Genomic DNA, 19,518 nt, shown 5'->3' with positions numbered 1-19,518 from the left:
TCCCCTTGAGGAACATCTGAGATGACAACAATTTAATCAGATATATAGTTTTTTATTTTAACATATTGTAATCGTTGAGAAATAAAGGAAGCGAAACAAGACAATAAGGGATTAGAGAAGCCAATTTTTCTTTTACATTTAATTATTAATAAACTATGATCAATACTATCAAAAGCCTTTTCAAAATCAGTAAAAATTGCATCAGTTTGACAGCCCTGAGAAAACGAAAAAATAACGTGCGGACCCCTAGTGATCCTTGAACCACAGTTTGGGAAACGCTAATTTAGACCAATTTTCCGCAGGTTTTCACGCAGGAAACATGTAAATACGCCCCTGGACTTATAGTTACGTGGTAAACAGTCCATACGTTACAGACAAATAAGAAAAATGCTATGTGCCACAAGAGTTCATTTTCATGTATCGATAATCTGGTTTTAATTGAAATTAATAACTATTCTGATTGAGAACTAAATACAATTAAAATTCGAATCAGTGACGCAGCGAAGGTATTATTTTGAAGGGCATGAAAATGTATTAACATATTAAATTTTTTCATAATAGCTAAGTTCAGTTTAAAGAAAGACATTCAGTATTCAATAATAGTTTGACAAACATATCGGATCGTGAAAGTACTTGACATTCATAAATATTTACGAATCTTCTCATCTGTCAAACATCATTTGTACTCATAAAAACTTATTTATTTTATAACTTATGGAAAATAATCAACAGGAAAAATCTATATTTAGTCTTTCATTGAATTTTGATGTTTCTGAATCATGCTTTGAGCTGATCACAAGTGAAAAAAAAGTTTAAAAAAAATGTCGTCAAATAAATCAATTTGCAAAATACAAATGGATAGCTTTCCATGTTTCTTATTGCTGTTCTTGCCATTAAGTTTATTAATTTTACTATTTATGTCCATTAACGTTATTTTCTACATACCTATATAAAGCATTTCCAGCAGTATTGTCTGAAAACGAAAAAATATAAATAAACCAATGGATGTTCATGTGATAACTATAAAAAATTAAAATTTTATCCGTAAGAGAAAACTTTACCCATGTTGTTACAGTTTTGGAATGCCAACAGTTCGATAAGAAAATATTTTTATATTTTAATAGCGTTTTGCTTGTTCTCTTTATTTTTATAATTAAAATCTCAATATATAATTTTATATTTGAGTTATCTAAAACTAAAATAAATCAACACAGATTATAAAATGTACATACAGCATATACAAAAAATCAAGTTTCCTATAGTTACTATATTGCCTTTAAATTAAAAGGAAATATAAGGGTAGCCCGGGGGAGAGTTATGGGAATATAATCTCTTCTGAAATGTCTCTGTTTCTTTTTTTTTACTCGAAACTCGGTGACCTGAATCGGCATTATTATTATATTTTAATTATACAATTTATTGGTAAATTACATTTCAAGAAAATTGAATTGTGTAATTCAAATTAATGTTGGGATACCAATATTCCATATTAAATCAGGAATATTAACTATTTTTCTAACGTCCCGTTTTTCCATTAATTTCTAGTATCAATACCACTTTTAGTCATAAAGATGAAAATAAAATTATATAAGCCTATATACCATTGTTATAAATTTAAATGGATAAAATTTACAGATTGAATTTTAATTCAAAATAAATTATTACACATTTGTATAAATGTAACCATTAGTTTATCTACCAAGTCTTCAATCAATTTTACATGTTTGTAAACATTGTACACCATAATTAATTCACTAATTTACAGTCAACATTATTTTGTATATACTGTGGTCTACAATTTTACAAAACATTACTTTGTATTTTAAAAAACCAACTATTGATTCGCATTGGTACCTTGATACGAATTGAATTATTAATTATTCTAAACGCCTCATGTAAACATATACTGCTGTCTTAACTGTTGTTAGTTTTGTAAAATACAATATTGAAAATATATGAATGGTAGTAATATGTATTACGTTGTACAAGTAAAGAAGTAATTATAATGATGACACGCTGATACTCATATTTAACAATCTGGATGGGTATAATTTTTTATATATTTATGTACACACACAAATGTGGTGGTACGCAGTATGTCTCAATGAATTATTTTTATATCAAAACTAACGTAGTATTGAAGTAAAAGGCACAGCAGTTTTATTCTTACTTTTTGTAGATTGTTAATACGTAAATTAAGATAAATTAGATGAAAATAATTTTCATTTTGGTGCCTCTTTCTTGCTGGCGCCTTGGGCAATCACCCAGGTCGCCCATAGTTTTTGCCGGCTATATATACCTGACTGGCAGTGGCGCATTTTCAAATTTTTTGTGGGGGGGGGGGTTAATATATTTCTAAAAAATAAATGATATTATAATATTATAAAAAATTCATATATGGTATGAATTAATAATTATATTATTCTATTATTATAAATACAAATGAAAAATTATTTAGAACCACATGTTAGAAATTAATGTTCTCTTTCTCTGTACCGTCGTAACAAGTAATTTATGACTTTTGAACTTTTTTTTCTTCTAGGGGGATTCGAGACCCGAAACCCTTCCCCCTCCCCAAAAAATACACCACTGATTAATACGAATCTTTACAGAACAATATATTACTCTATAATTTCATCGTCTTACATAATATTCAAAAACGTCAAATATATAATCGATAATTGATTTTTAATGATGCGTCAATTATAATAATGGTAATTAACAATAATCAATCGAGTGTAGATTTTTTAGCTTCAGTAGACAAAACGAAAATTAAAATACCGTTTGCGAGAAAAATTGAAAGAGAGTGATAGGAAGAGAGATAAAAAAGAACAATACTAACGATCCACTTTTTAGCGCTTAAGGTTAATCGCATTTACTTATTTTGTTAATTGAACGCGTAATTTACTTGGAATCGATGGGTTGCTTGCACGTACTTCTATATTGTATATAATTGAAATTACTTTCTTGAGCATAATATTTTTAATGATTTTATACGTAATGGTTCGTATAAGAGTGGGTCCAGAAACTCTTTATTGAAACATATGAGTAATATATTATCAAACGTAATGAACTCCAACAAATGCCTTTTTAACACAATTTTTACAATCAGTTAATAGTCGATCTAAAAATTCCACGATCGAATAGTTTGTATACTATTGATAGTTCTCTATCTGTAAAGCAGTGAGTGATACACGGATGACAGGTTGAAGAATTCTTTTGAAAACGAAATTGTGTAATAGTAGTCAGTGGCACAACCAGGATTTTTTTCAAGGGGCGGGTGTCCGTCAGTGGTTTACCATATAATATAATATATACACCTGTTCAGTTATTTTTTAAAAAATAATAATTATAGAATTTCTAATCACTACTAATTAATACTTATTGTATTATCTTATTCAAACCTATAAATGTAATTATTTCTGTGTTTGGCATAATTTGATAAGCTGAAAATCCTTATCAACATTTATTTTTCGATATAAATCCAGAGCATATTTTAACATACAAAGTACGTGGCACTAGTGCCCCACAGTGGTAATCGAATGCTATGTTTCTCTGGTAGACAATTTTATTAATGTGCCAGTGAAAATTACTAAAATGAATAAAATTTGTTCTGTATAAATCACATATATTTATAGTCATAGGCGAAACTGCGGGTCAGGCCAGTCAGGCCATGGTCTGACCTAATACTAACTAAAAATATGTATATATTATGTATTTTAATAATTATTTAGGCATTATAGATAATATATTACACATATAAAAGTATATATTCTTTAACGTGTACACATATAATACTATAATATAATATAGTATATAGGTACAATTGGTACAAATAAGGATTATAATAGAACATAATATGTCTATTTTATGTATTTGAATAATCAGTTTTATTAGTTATTGTTTAATTTAGACATTTAACGTTTATTTTTATAATTATATTATAGGAAATAATAGTTAATTTTATGTAATAATACTTTTTATATTTTTCATTTGGCCTGACCTAATAAAAGTGTCTAGATTCGCCTATGTTTATAGTAGTTATGTCAAATATAAAGACATTTTAGAAAGTTATTATTCATAATACAATTTTACTAATTTTGTTTTTTTCGTAGGTATTAACCCTTATAACGTTGTCTGTAGTGATTGTAATTACACAGTGAATATTCAACGCTGCTAATCCATTTTGTCTATAAGCTGATATTATGTTTCCGAGTTATTTTTTAAGTATTTTAAAAGTTTTTTAAGCAAAAAAATCGGTTTTGTTAGCTCGTTTACTTATTTTATCTGTTCAACGGCGACAATAACATTCGAACAACCGAACTGATATGATAATAAAATGTAGGGACAGACAGTCAAACAAATATTATATTATCCAGTTTTTGACAACGATAAATCGAAAGTATTAATTGTTAGGTACCCATCAGTGTGGAATTTCCAGAAGGCGGGTGTATTGCCGATTTTTTGGAAAAATAAAAAACGATACACACTTATCATTATCATTATCATCATAAGAATATAATAGTTTACATGGTTGTAATAATATGTTTATTTTTACGATAATTTATGATATATTTCAGAATTTGTTCTATATATCATATGAATAAAAGTCATTATGTACATTTATAAATTATAACTAGAGCTCGGAAGTTAAAGCATTTGCTTATTTTTATGGATTGACTTAAAATATAGCAGAGTGCTATAGAAGTGTATGTCAAGTTATAACACGTACAATTATGAAAATTGAAAGTGCCTTTTTTCCTTTTTTCAGCAATTTTTTAAAAAAAATGCCTATTTCCAATTTTTCTGATTATTTTTGCTTATTTGACCAGTATTTTTTACGTTTTTATAGTTTTCTCCTGCAAAGTCGATTTTGATAGAATTAAAAATAAAAATAATTCTTATCTTATCAACGTTGTCACGTAGTTCGTCGCCGTCCGAGGCATCGTTGTTGGGTTAACAAAGATATTCCAACGCTGAAAATAGAACTGAGTATCAAACGTCAGAATGATCAAAAACAGAAAGAACAGTTTACATTTTATTTTTCAGAAAAATCCCTTAGAAAATCCATAAAATTCTTAAAATCTTCAAAGTGAAGATTTATTTTTATTTTGTTAAATTTTTTAGTTAAAATTGTATAGTTTTTTTTTTTTTTTTTTTTAATAAATATTTTTGCTTAATTTTTTAAATGCTTATTTTAATGCTTATAATGATATTTTTAAGTGCTTATTTTAATGATTTTAAGTGCTATAAGTCCCGAACCCTGGTTATAACATATAATGGTTTACATTTGACTGCCATAATAGTATTCCAATGTATTCTAATAAACCTTATGAATAAAATATGACAACAGCTGTACGTTATAAATTAAAAAAAAAATTTGACAGTCATCGAATAAAATTTCTATAAACTAGAGGGGGGAGGTGTCCAGACACCCAAAACATCCCCCTTGTTTGCGCCACTGGTAGTATTATAACGACTAGCGGAAACCCATGATTATTCGGTTTAGAATATTGTTAGGTATCTCCCAATCACCCATTAGTTGAAACAGTGGATCACCAGATTCAGCTGGAGATCATATCTATATCGCGGGACGGAAAAATAGTATGTAAAGGGGGAGCAGTCGGCCTCCATTTTCCATCCTACACAAATATACTTGATTTTAGTATAATATCATTATCATTTTAAAAATAACCACAATTTAAGATGACGCATAAAATATCGTTATAAATTGCGACAACTATCTATTGAGTGTTAAAAAAAAATTATCCTCCACTACTTGAAATCGCTAAGGATCTCCATGTTGCATTAAAACAAAACACATTATTACCATTGGATATTGAATGTATTCAATATTTCCCGAATTTGATTGAATAATGGGCCGGCATTACCACTGCATTTTGGCAAGTAATAATATTTTAAAACTATCCAAAAACATGTTTAAAAATTAGAATACATTAATCATTAATGGTTTTTACATTAATTTGATTAAATTTGATAACTTTGACGTGATACATAATACAAAAAAAAAAAACGAATTTGAAGTGGTAACTCATGGGGCACAAGGCGTGACGTAGTATTTTTTAATGTGATAAACAATTTGATTTTTGGTAACATTACGTTTTGAACAGTCGCGATATTGGTGATTATTATCAGTGGTGACGTGAAGGAATTGGGTTTGAATTACGTAATTCATGAAAACATGGAGGTGAGCAGTCTTTGCAATATGAAAGTCAAGAAAATAATTATTATGGTAAAATACCCAAACACTAAATACGGTATAATAATACAAGCAGCGACTTCATGGAATCATTCGTGGTCGTTTAAAACTGTTTAGTGTTAATTTTGGCGGGTGGATACAGGGGAGCGGGTCATGTCTTCGAATGTCATGTTTTCGAAGGTCATATTTTCGAATAACGAATGTTAGAAAAGTTATTTGTTCGAATAGATATGTGTTCGAAAAGTCGTATGAACGAAATAATATATTGAACATCATTATTTAATTTTTAAACGTAAATTTTTACTACATACCTTTTTTACTAAAAGTAATAAAGATAATATAGTACGTATCAATGGCGTATACAGAAAATATTTTCGGGAGGAGCTACTATGGACAGAGTTAAATTACCACTGCTATCTAAGACTTACTAACCAGACACAGTAGGTATTTATCTACATTTCATTTACAGAATGTCCCAAAGCGATTTGACAAAGTTTCATTTTTTTCTCTGGGTATTGAAAATAAAAAATAAAATACCAAAAAATAAAAATAATATTACAGACCACGTGAACATGGTTATATTTGCCGCTGGACGCAAATTCTAAATAAGCATATAACACCATTAAAATATAACAAACGTTTGAAATAATTTTTTGATTTTTGAAATATTTCGAGTGGGGGGACTGTAGCCCACTAAGCTCCTCCTATATACGCCACTGGTACATATAGTAAAGAGTAGATAGCATGCTGCTATTATAGCTTATTAGTAATGATTATTATACCTACAGTGGTGTAGTATAGTAGGTATACAACAAAACATGATTGTAGTGAGTACTGAAGTTTAGTTTTATGTAATTTGTCTTTTTTTTTAATAAAATGTGTTCGATAGAAATTATAAAAAGTATTCACGGAGGAAAAGTATTAAGTGTAAATATTTTTTTATATACATTAAATAAAAGTTATAAAAGAAAACGTGATGACCAAAACGTTTTTTACTTGACATGTTCAACTAAGTGTGGAGCAAAAATATGTACTGTTGAAACGTCGGTCGAAGAACACAAAATGTTCACATATGTATTCGAACAAATAATTTTTCGATAACATTACTATTCGAACCAGTGGCGTACGTACGGGGGGGGATTTTCGGGTTCAAACCCCCTCCCCCGGGCCAAAAAAAAAAAAGAAAAAGAAAATTGTTTTATTATTGATGACGTGTAATATATTTGTAGTTTCATTATTACGCTTTGAACTTAAAATATACAACTATACAAATATTATGGTAATTAAATAATTATATTGATAGGTGTTTGAAAATTTTTGTTAACTATGTTGTTTTTATATTCCAATAGCTATTAATTTACTGTAATGTGAAAGTAAACTGTAAATTGGTAAAAAAGTTGTATAAAATAATATCTATTTATAGCAGTTATTTATCTTATGTATCTATGCAACGATTATTTTCGTTACCCCCCCCCCCCCCCGGAGCAAGATTGAATGTACGCCACTGATCCGAACGAAAACATTTTCTAACATTTGTCATTCGAAAATATGACCTTCGAAAACACGATATTCAAAGACACCGAATAACACCCACCCGATTATTACCAGGATTATCCCACCCGGATACAGTGGCAGCCCGATGGATTTTAGGACCCGGTGCAGAATTTATTTTTTATTTTTATAAAATAGTTTTATAATTGTTATAATAATTATAATAAAAACAATATATATAATAATAACGGTAATGATTGTAGTACAAATTATAATTTTTTAAACTAAGGTCTTTGGCACAGTCTTGATTTTCGACGGTGACAACAATAAATAATCCTTTTCCGGCGACAGTAATATTATGAGATTATTTATAGATAAAGCGATGTTCACGATACACTGTATGTAGGGTCCGACGCGTTGCACTGGTCCCCACCTCCCAATGAGCAGCCCTGGGTGGGTATTGAAATTTGTGATCCGAGTAAAAAAAAACTTTCCACCGGTTGTCGGGTACAGTCCACTCACGATACTTCGTGCGTGGCGATATCGATGTTTGTCGCGCGCAGAAGGCAACCGGTCGACTGGCTGCACTGAGCGCGCGACTCGACAACGAAGTTCCTCTCCCGCGCACCGGTACCACGGCGACGGATGGCTACGCTTTATCAGTCACTTTATCAGTCCGTCGTGATCTCGTCGCGTTCGCCTGTCGACCGTTTCAGTTCGAAACGTTCAGCTGTCCCGTGTTGTTTTTTGTTATCGTTGCCGTGATCTCGGGGTGGCTCTACGGTATTGTTTCCGCGGCACGGCTTCGGAGTTCGAATTATCCGCGCAAAATAGGTATCATCGATCCGGTGGACATGACGACGTCGTTGTTGAACGTCCGCCGCGTTGCTATGTGAATCGCCGCGTACCGCACGACCACGCAGTTTTATTTTGCCCGTGGCAATATTATCGTAACGCTACGAACGAATCGCACACCAAATCGTTCGGTCGTTGTGGTTTTCCCGTGGTTTCGGTTCGCGAACGCGTCGAATATCTGCGTCGTGTCGCGCTCACTACGGCGTGCCCACGTACCTGGCCGTCCTTCGCGAGATCCACTTACCAAAAATGGACCACACGGCCGACTTTGACGAAGGTAACGTAATGTTGTACAACGACGTTCAGACCTCCACTCACTCCTTCCCACCCACACCTCCCTTCGCTCTCTCGTTAACCGTGCCCACTCGGTGCTGGGATGCATCACTGACTGGCCGCAGGGCCGCTATCCTTAACGTCTCTCTGAATGCACTTACTGGTAGTTGTTATACCGTACAGCTCTGCTCGAATCCCGTTTTTGTTGTTGGGTTAATTAATCACTTTTTACTATCTGTTATTATTATTATTTTTATTGTTGTTATTTTTTTAGACAATCTAAATATTGTTGTGGGATGAAAAAAATCCGAGGTCGATTACGGGCAGTGTCCACGCTGTCCCCTGCTCATCTATTCTGTTTGTACTCAACGACACGTAGGTTGCTTCGCTATAATGTGTTAGCTTGAAATTCCCTATAGTACATACATTTTAATTGTCCTGTTTGTTTGATTTGGTTTTTTTTTTTTTTTGTAGTCATTTCGCATTTGAGAACTTATCCAACGTAGCTTGTATATATTGAAAAATTAATAAATTAATATTATTCTCGAAATATTAATCGATGTTTGATTTTATTTATTTAATTTAATATGATTACGAGTTAATGAATATAAAACAGTGTTTTTTGCATATATACTAAAAATATTTCATTGAATTTTTATCTCTTAATTATGAACTTGAGTATAATTTGCAGAAACATGGACTTGAATTATAAATCATTAAATAATAAGTACCCTGAAAATATACTAATTATTTTATATGCATAAGCTTGTTCATATTGAAAAGTATAACAATATTTATCGTTATTTTATGAATTTAATATATATTGTAGTTATATATATATATATATATATATATATACAATATATATATATTGTATATCTTGTAGTTGTAAGTGTTAAAATTTATATGAACCTACTTTTTAAAGGTAGTTAATACTCACCTAATGCATTTTAATTTTGTTCAAGAAGATAAATTTCTTCTTATTAAAACTTATAGACCAACTTTCTAATTTTCCTGCTACTTCTTAAGTAAAATTTTTGAGGATTTCATGGTTTTTCATATTATCAAGATTCTTGTTGATTAAAACATCAATTGTTGATCAATATTTAATTTTTGTTGTTAAAATATGACATTTTTAAAATTTTATTTAGATTTCTGTGTTTTAGTTAATTTTAACAATATTTAAAAATAAATGTATCTACCTAATTAATTTAATTTTTTTCTGTAATTATTTTAACACCTTAACATAGTTCAATAACTAATTTATTTGCTTGGTTATTTTTTCCAAATTAAACTAAATTAATATTGTATAATTTGACTGTAAATACAACAATTTATCATTATATTGTTATTAATTCTATATTCGTGGTTTGGATATTTTTTCTACAATAAAAGTCAGAAATATGGTACATTAGTTTGAGGTGTTTCAATAATTATTAAATGCTTTAAAATCAGATAAGTAGCCTTATTCAATCTATTTTTTAAGATATTATAGACATTGTGTTAAATTATTTTTTAGTTGTTAACTTTTAAAACTTAATTATACAAAATAAAATTGTATTCCATCCACAGACTTATAATATTAAACTCTATTATATAATTAATGAAATGCTTTGTATTCAATGCCTTAACATTTAAATATTTGGGTGTGTTATAGTTCGTTTTTATTATCTTAATATAAGTATAAAGTTAACTAAAAAATTTACCAAATACCTAATGTATTTAATTTTCATTGAAGTTATATCTATTTGGCACTAGAAATTTCTCAATTTTATTTTGAATTAAAATTAAAAAACTATGTCATATTATATGACTACCGCTATTTATTTTATTCTTTTTTAATAATATTTTTATAAAAACTCATAAAAATATATCTAGATATTTGTATATTGTATATATACATTGTATTTTACATACATTTCTTGTCTTAATTTAATTATTTATATTATTTTAGGACTCCCGAAAGAAAATGAATTTATTGAATTGTTACCATGTATAATATGTAAGCGCTCATTCCGCCCAACCTTATTACAACGTCACTCAGCTATATGTGAAAAAAACGCAAAAAAGCGCAAAGTACCATTTGATTCATCTAAACAACGTAGACAAGGCACTGATATGGCTGCATACTTGCCAAGTATTAAAAATACGCCTGATGTAAATACTGCTATACATAAGACTAAGAATAACTGGAAAGCTAAACACGAAGAACTTGTTAGAGCTGTGAAAGCTGCAAGAGGTGAAAAAGTTGATAAACTTATTCCAACCAAGCCTGTTGATACTGAAGCATGTCCACATTGTTCTCGTAATTTCGGACCAAAATCATATGATAGGCATGTTGAGTTTTGTAAAGAAAAAGCTCAAAGGATATCTACTGCACCAGTGATAAGCCAAATAGCTAAAGAACGACTTGAAGCTAGAACTAAAGTTAGTATATTTAGCTTAGAAAATATTCATAAAGAGATGTATGGATCACAGTACAAATATGATATTATTTTGCTGAATGAAAAATATTTTTTAATTTATATTTGTTAATTTATATTAAATTATTTCTGACTTTAGTACCGTGCACCTCCACTCAAATCACAGCGTACTGTTACTAAAGAAAAATATTCTCCGAAAACTAAATGTTCTTCACAAGATGTTTCAAGTGTTCCAATAAAAGTAATACAACCATTGAAAGTTGTTAAAAAAATATCCCCTCCTACAAATAGTAATGTTTGTAAGTATAATTTGTTACTATTTAATTTTTTTAATATCAACAAAATAACTATATTGCTTTATAAATCATGCAAAGATTTTTAAAACTCCAATATATTATAATAAAGTCATGAAATAAGTTTTTAAATATTAGTTATTCATTTAATTCATGCTTAAGTATGATGTTCTAATAAATGAATTGTTTTTAAGTTGAAAAAAATGTAAAAAATAGAAGTTTTAAATATTAATGTTCCATAATGTTAATAGCTCATAATAATGTAAAGCGATACATAATTTGGAAATTTTTCAAGAACATAAGTATAGACTATTGAAATAATTTGTTCCCTTAAATAAGTGTAGGAGATCTCATTGTATTAGTTATATTTAGATATCTGTATTTTTAATCTCTCCCTATTTGTAAACTTTTAAAAATCACATATGTTATTATTCAGGAAGACCTACAATGTTTAATTATAGAACTCGATCATAAACTGCAGACAAAATATATAATACATAATAATGTTGTCTAATTTTGAATTTTAATTATAAAACCATGAATAATATTATACAATTATTTTTCATATACTTTTAAATTGTATACTAAATATAGGTAGCTCTATAGCTAAATATAGCTATAAATATATATATATTATAAAAAAAACAAACCATAATTTTATTTTTGTAGCTATTATTCCTCGCCAATCTTCATTATTGAAAAAGAAAGACCCAGTATCAAAATATTCTTTTGGGTAAGCTAAATTATTATGTAAATAAATATCTCACTATTTTATTATATTAATATGTAAATATAATTTATATTATTATATTAATTATATCAAATATATTAATTATATTTATATATATAATTAATATAATTATATATATATAATGCATATAATTATATATATATAATGCATATAAACTACATTATTTCAGGAATAAAAATACAATTTATCAACCCAAAACAACATCTGGTATAAAAAAAGAAACAATTATGAAGAAATCTGAATCAGCCCATATCATCAGTTCTCAAAATCGAGTAAAAGAAGAAACTATTAATACTATCAATCGTTTTGATAAAAAAAATTTATCAAAGTCGTGAGTGGCAAAATAATAAAATGAATGTTTGAATAAGCTGAATAAAAATTGATACTTAACTATTTTATTTTATTTTTATTTTATAAAATTAAAAAGCCATTTTAAATTATGTAAAATGTAATGATTATAATATCATGTGTAAATTAAAGAGTTAAGCTCATCAATATGTTCACTTAAATTAATTACTAAAAAAAAAAATCTAGAAATAATATTTTGAACTGTATTGCACTGTTCAACATTTCTATAATTTTGATTGAAAGATCTAAATACTAATAGTTTTATAATTTTATAAATGATTGATGGTTAAATTTATTTCAAATGTGATAAAAAAATTAAAAATAATACTAGTTATTTTGTTAACTATTAACTATTTGATTTTTTAAAACTGGCATTACTGTCTAAAAAAAAAAAAAAAAACCTGCTTAATATTGTCTGACTAATCTGAATCTGAATAATAATTATTATTAGGTAAAAAAAAAAAAGTAAGTTAAAATAATAATTCAAAAAACCATCTGAAATATTATCAATCTGTGAGTATATTACTTATAAATATATTTTCAAGAGTCTGTATTGAACTAAAGTATGTATTACAATTATTATCAATATGTGTATTATCTAATGAACATCCAAAACTACAATTTTTATATTCATAAAGATATTAAATTACAGTTTAAAAACTGTACATTTTTTATTATTTAAAAAATTATTTAGACTTCTAATTCCATCCAAAATGGTTCTTTACATAATATCCACTTCAAATTAATGTAATTTTCAATGATTACAGATATACATTTTTTGGTAATTATTTTATATCAATGTTTCATGTACAAAAACATAAAAAGAAATTTTAACAGAAAACTGAACAGATGTATTTATAATATCATATTTTTGAAATTTCCATGTTTAATTGAATCATACATTTTTAATATTTACAATGTTTGTAAACCCTAATACATTTATTATTTACATTACATTTATCATATTATATAAATAAAATATTCACTGAAAATATTAATTTGCTAATGGAATATAATAACGACCTATAATTGATTTTGTTTGAGGTATGTAATGTTTCATTGTTTTTTATCATTCTATACAATAATTGTAATTTAAACATATTATTTTTTAAAACTTTGTAATTTGCTGTAAAGGATTTTGAAGTACAAAATGGTACATTTTTATATTGAAAATAAATCTAACTTAGGGTTCTGATATTCTAATGGTTTGAGATTCTAATTGGTAATTAAGTGGTGAAAAAGTTAAATATTTAATGCACACATTACGTTTTATTTAACATCCATAATATTCACATGTATTCATAATATTAACACAGTTGATGTATGAACATTTTATTTTCCCCAGCATATACTACTAAAAAAGTTAAAATAAAATAATAATGATAATAGTCCCTTCAGATTTTTACGGAGAGCTTTAAATACTTTACATTTTACTTCACTCTTTCAAAACTCTTACTTTACTAATAGTGTTTCTAGTGTTTAAATAAAATAATTTAATGACTTGATGTATTACATTTTCATTATAAATTATGTTATAAGTTAAAATATAACTCATTAAATACCATACTAACTCCAGTAGTGGAGTGAAATTAGTAACAATAAATAAAACAAAAAGGGTAAACTCTAAATAAATTTATAAAAAAAACTGAATAAATTGTAAGTGATTTCCCTTTTGATGTGTTCAGGAATTATATTTTATTGGTATTTATCACTGTTAGCAAGTAGGCATATTTTTACTTAATTCCTATGTTGATTTTTATACTTAATTATTCAGCTTATTTAAAATATTATGTTTTAATCATTGTAATTTGAAAACATATGATATATATATATAATAATATTTTATTACAATTTATTATTGTAGCCAACCACATTTAGATGCATATGACCCATTCAAATCAGCTGAAAAACAAATGAAAGAACTTGAACTAGAAATAATTGACATTGGTCTTAAAAACCCATTGAATTTCTCACAAACAGAAAATACGGAAAACGTACAAATTTCTCCAACATCTGCTTTTGTCAAGTATTCACCAAACTCTCCTGTAGTTGTGTCTCCGGATAATGTTGATCACCCAATTTCTAATGAATTTAATTTAGATTCTAATCTCAATAGCCATCCACTACATAATTTAAGCAATTTAAGCTTATGTTCCATAGTCAGTATTGAATCGGCTGACTTCAATAATAAAACTCACAGTGCTGTAGTGCAAGGTACAGAACTTTCAATTAGTCCAACTAAAAGAACTATTTCTCATAACCCTAGGAAACATATAGCTATTGAAAACATGCTATACGGTGATTCTGAGAAAAATAAATCAAACATCAAATTTCACTTGGCTGAACAAGAACTTTTGAAATCAGTATCGGAATTTGAAAACTTGTTGAAACTAACTGATGATGATGATATTGTATCACCATCATTGAATAGAACATCTGCATTAAGTATGATCAATGGGGTTAATTCCAATAGCAGTTCTGATTCAGCTTACGGAAGGTAAGGCGAGCGATCCATGGCGCTTCAATTGTCACGGGGCACTTGCACGGTTTGATCAGGTTTCATGTGGAATCTGACACTTTCTGATTTTAAACAAAATCAGCCTAACACGGGTAGTTAACACATTAATATAATTAACAAATTTATTAATTATAGCACTATAACACAAATTTGATAATGTTTTTGTATATTTACTCTAAATACAAAAAACATGTAGTCACAACAGAATGTTGATTGTTTAATTGTTAAAACAATTTTTGTCTTCTTAGTTATATATAATTAAATTAATAATATTACATATTATTATTATGAAACATAGTTTAGGTAATTGTTTTTAAAATTGATTTATTTGCTTAAATTTAATAGAGTTAATAAACTTTTAGCCTAATTTTAAAAATTATTTATGTAATTTTGAGTGTGTTTTTAATACATTTTTAAAATACAATAGTTCAATGAAAATATTGCAATAACATAATAACATATACATTATCTAATTGAATCACCATTTTTCACTAATCACTAGCTTATACCTACTATTTTACTATTTTTTTTAATTCTTAGATAATTATGCGTTAGTTTCACATAATAATTGAATATTGACATATATTTATATTTAATAGGAAATTTTGCAATTTTCCCTAATTTAGATTCATATAGTAATGATATTATACATTAATTTTTTATGTTTTTTTGTTATTGGTTGGTGAAATATATACACATTCGTTACTTTTTATAAACTGTATGAACTTCAATTGCTTAATAATTTCTAAATTAATATTTTGAAACCATTTTTGTAGAGATTAAACATTTCTAAAATAGTAAAATTTACAATATAAATAATTTTGAGGTTATTTGTGATACACAAGTTACAATGGTAATAAATAAAATGTATATCTTTAAATTTAGTTGAAATATTTAATTTTATCCATGTACATCAATTTAATTTTAAAGATTTGGGTATAATTAAATTTATTTTTTCTCCATTACTGGAATTAACTTAAATTGTGCTAGCTGGGCATATAGATAATATTTTATTTGATTAGTAGTGCAAATTAAGTAACTAAAATACATTTTTTTTATATAGTGTAGATGCATGTAAATAGTAAATACATACAATATAAAAGTTTTTTTTTTTTTTTTGTTACAGCTTGAACAGAAAATCGGAACAAATGTCAACTGAAAGTTATTCAACACTTATGAAAAATGCTAAATTTTGTCATGAGTGTGGATTTAAATATCCAATTGTTGATGTTAAATTTTGTACTGAGTGTGGCATGAGGCGCATAGTATCATGACTGACCTAATTAAATTAAATAACCTGATTAATTAAATTATATTTGTATTGTATGAAGGGTTATAAGAAAATTTAATTTACAAAATAAATTAAAAGTAATTGAGAACAAAGTAAGTTCAACTTCCCAAAAATTAGGATATATTTTCATATTTTTATACATTTAATTTTTAAGATTGACAATCTAAAATTATTGTAGAAACTCGCATTTTTTTTTTTTTTAAACAACTGAGACTGATTTTTTAAATTAAAATTAGAACAAAACTTGTCACTTAATTTATTTTATATTTTACTCATTAACAAAACCAAAGTATTCACAAATATACAATTTATGTACAATTATATTGTTTAGTAAAATATAAATTTTTCTTTGCTTAATTTTCATACACCATGTATTACATTATTTCTCAATGTATGGTGTGTAACACATAATTCAACTATGTGAGTACCCTTAAAAGTACTACAATTTTCAAAATAAAATATTAATTAATAATGGTGTTTAAACATTAGTAATATATATAACATACTATCAGACATGAACAAAAAGTGTTGCTTGTTAATTTATTACATATTATTGTTTATAAGATTAAATTGTTTTATTATTTGAATAAAAATGACCCAAATAGACCCGACTATATTTCAAAGTTTTTGTTAAATTTAATATTTTATCTACACACACATGTGAACATTAAAATCATTAATTTTTTTATATTCTAAATTATTTTTATTGTCTATATATTTTATGTTGCTTGGTATTTATAATCTATTTGTTGTACTATTCTTATTTTCCTCACAAATTTTATTAATAAAATCAATTTCATTGCTTATTTTAAATTGAATCCTTTATATAATAGGTTTATGATTAAATTTGTGAAAATGTATACATTTTCTTCCACTTTTATTTACTTTACATCAATATTAACTGATTGTGTGTTATTTTAAAAATCAAAAACAAAATTATCAAATAATCAATAATTTTCTATAATATTTACTAAGTTTAAAGGTTGTTTTTATCATTCTAAACTACAAGGATAAAAAAAAATTTTAATATATTTTGTATGGTGCTGAAAAAAATCTGGTGGGTTGGTTGACAAATAGTTTAGTGTTATGATAAATCAAAATTTCAGTTTAACAAAACTTCATGTGTTGTGTGTCAACACATTCTGATGTTTAACATACCTAAGAAAACTATTGAAGTACAACTTACTAATACCTAGTGTAAGCACTTAATTTTTATTTTATTTGTTTTAAACTTTTACTAACTGATGAAATTCCTCTAAGAGTGTTATCAATCACATGAAGAGAATATGCAATGAGTGAGACAAAAATATCATTATTTTTTATTGATGGTATTTTAATTCAAAATTATAATTTTTTAAGGCTTAGAATATTTTAATGAAAAAATATTGCCTGAGGAGAATAAGATTAATTTTAAATTATTTTGAAAAAATAATTAATGTAAGAATTTAATTGTGATTTGATGTTAACCCCCGGATTTATTTATTAATATTATTGTTTTATTTAATTTAATATGTTTAATAAATAAACTACTTTGTATGTTATATTTGCTTTAGTTTTAACTTTGTTTTAATATTTTAATTACACTGTTCTTTATTTTTTTGTGTTTATTTCAATTTTGTATCTAACCAGTACAATCTTAATTTTTGAGATAATAAAATGATAAAAATGTTAAACCGCATCTTTTTATATTTACAATTTATTATTATAAACATTTTGAACCATAATTATTTAGTTTTTTCTTAAATGAAAATGAAATTTTAATGAGTACAAATAGAAGCATTTTATAATTGTTTCCTTCCGAAAACAAATTCATTTAGTTTGGTACAAACCAAGTATGTACTATACTCGAGACCATAAGCATGTGCAGACATAACTGGCAGGGTAGTCAAATATAACACATTATCATTTAATATTAACAAAAAATTTGCATTCGTAACTTCATTTAACTTAAAAACTATATTTCTCCCGTATTCTTACATTTTTTTTAACGTTAACTAATGTTTCGAAGTGGTTGAAAATAATATGTTTATTTATTATTGTGATCATATTGAATATTTTGGTGAGGGTGGGAAGTTTCACAGAATAGTCAAGTACCTACCCTGACTACCCCGTGTGCACGCTTATGCTCGAGACATATTTTGAAACTACAAAACTTACCAAGTCATAAAACAAATGTGTATTGTGTTCATTCAAAAATCATCAAATTGGTGTATGAATAATAGCTGTTTACAAAAAATAATTTTTCAATTATGTTACGTGCCGGTATATGGATACCGGACAGTGCAACGAGAGATAAGTACACTCATCTGTTCAGCTTCGTAATCAATGTAGAATAATAATTATATTGAAATAAATAACTCTAGACTTTAAAATATTACATTTATTGAAATATTTCTAAGTCCAATTTATTTAATTTGTAAAATTATTCCAAATCCAAATAATTAATTTATAAAAAAAACTGGTGTGAAGGTTAGGTTAGGTTATTTTGAAAATAATCCTTATTACATCACAGGTACTTAGTTGTGTTATTATGATGTATGTTTTCAATTTTTCTTGGGTTTAGGTAGGTAGCGGTGCAACTCGTTTGCGCACAACGAAATCGGTCGTTTACCTGTAAACGGACGACTCGTTTGCGCACAACATAATCACTAAGTAACATGTATTTTATATTTTTAAATTTGGACTTACCTAAAGTAATTGAATTATCGGTACAAATTACCAGCATATCAATATCAATATATAATGATTTAAAATAATCGTCGTGTATTAGGAAAGCGTAATACTTTTAAACAGTCATTTGCCAGAAAGCTGTACTATAACTACTAACTGTATTGATTATGGATATCGAAATTTGTGATGTTTTTGAAACGCGTCGAGGAAAAAAATGTTTAAACATAGAAAGTTATAAATTTAGAGAATTCCGAACTTTAAAATTTGGCGATAAACATTTTAGGTGTACAAATAAAAAATGTTCCGTAAGTGCTGTAGTTAGGTTAGTTAATGAATCTTATAAAATTTTAAAAATGACAAACACGCATACCCATGACGAGTACGA

The 19,518-nt window shown here is 27.0% G+C and overlaps 1 protein-coding gene across 3 annotated transcripts; it reads left to right on the top strand.

The window, feature by feature from the left end:
* The first annotated feature begins 8,285 nt into the window (after window positions 1-8,285).
* Window positions 8,286-16,644, top strand: LOC112682840 (zinc finger C2HC domain-containing protein 1A-like). 3 transcript variants are annotated; one of them, XR_003148550.1, is made up of 8 exons: window positions 8,754-8,843; window positions 9,114-9,214; window positions 10,794-11,266; window positions 11,402-11,561; window positions 12,225-12,288; window positions 12,476-12,637; window positions 14,519-15,264; window positions 16,299-16,387. XR_003148550.1 is itself a non-coding variant. In XM_025553590.1 (8 exons), exons 2-8 carry the CDS (start codon window positions 9,136-9,138, stop codon window positions 16,444-16,446), a joined length of 1,719 nt encoding a protein of 572 aa, XP_025409375.1. In that variant the 5' UTR covers window positions 8,754-8,843; window positions 9,114-9,135; the 3' UTR covers window positions 16,447-16,644. The 3 variants fall into 3 exon arrangements, 2 of the variants coding, with proteins under 2 accessions (XP_025409376.1, XP_025409375.1); XM_025553590.1 differs by having other exon boundaries at window positions 14,519-15,151; window positions 16,299-16,644; XM_025553591.1 differs by lacking the exon at window positions 9,114-9,214 and having other exon boundaries at window positions 8,286-8,843; window positions 14,519-15,151; window positions 16,299-16,644.
* Window positions 16,645-19,518: the final 2,874 nt, after the last annotated feature.

This window comes from Sipha flava, unplaced genomic scaffold (genome assembly GCF_003268045.1).
Source record: "Sipha flava isolate LNK unplaced genomic scaffold, YSA_version1 212_pilon_pilon, whole genome shotgun sequence".
NCBI classification, from domain to species: domain Eukaryota; kingdom Metazoa; phylum Arthropoda; class Insecta; order Hemiptera; family Aphididae; genus Sipha; species Sipha flava.
Note: the sequence above shows the minus strand (reverse complement) of the source record. Positions and strands in the feature narration are given on the sequence as shown.

Bases quoted from the DNA above. Each gene is read 5' to 3' on its own strand.
- LOC112682840 (XM_025553590.1), top strand. From the start codon at position 9,136: ATGAAAAAAATCCGAGGTCGATTACGGGCAGTGTCCACGCTGTCCCCT. The intron at 11,562-12,224 runs GTAAGTATAATT...TTATTTTTGTAG, and splicing joins TCCTACAAATAGTAATGTTT to CTATTATTCCTCGCCAATCT. The intron at 12,638-14,518 runs GTGAGTGGCAAA...TTATTATTGTAG, and splicing joins AAAAAAAATTTATCAAAGTC to CCAACCACATTTAGATGCAT.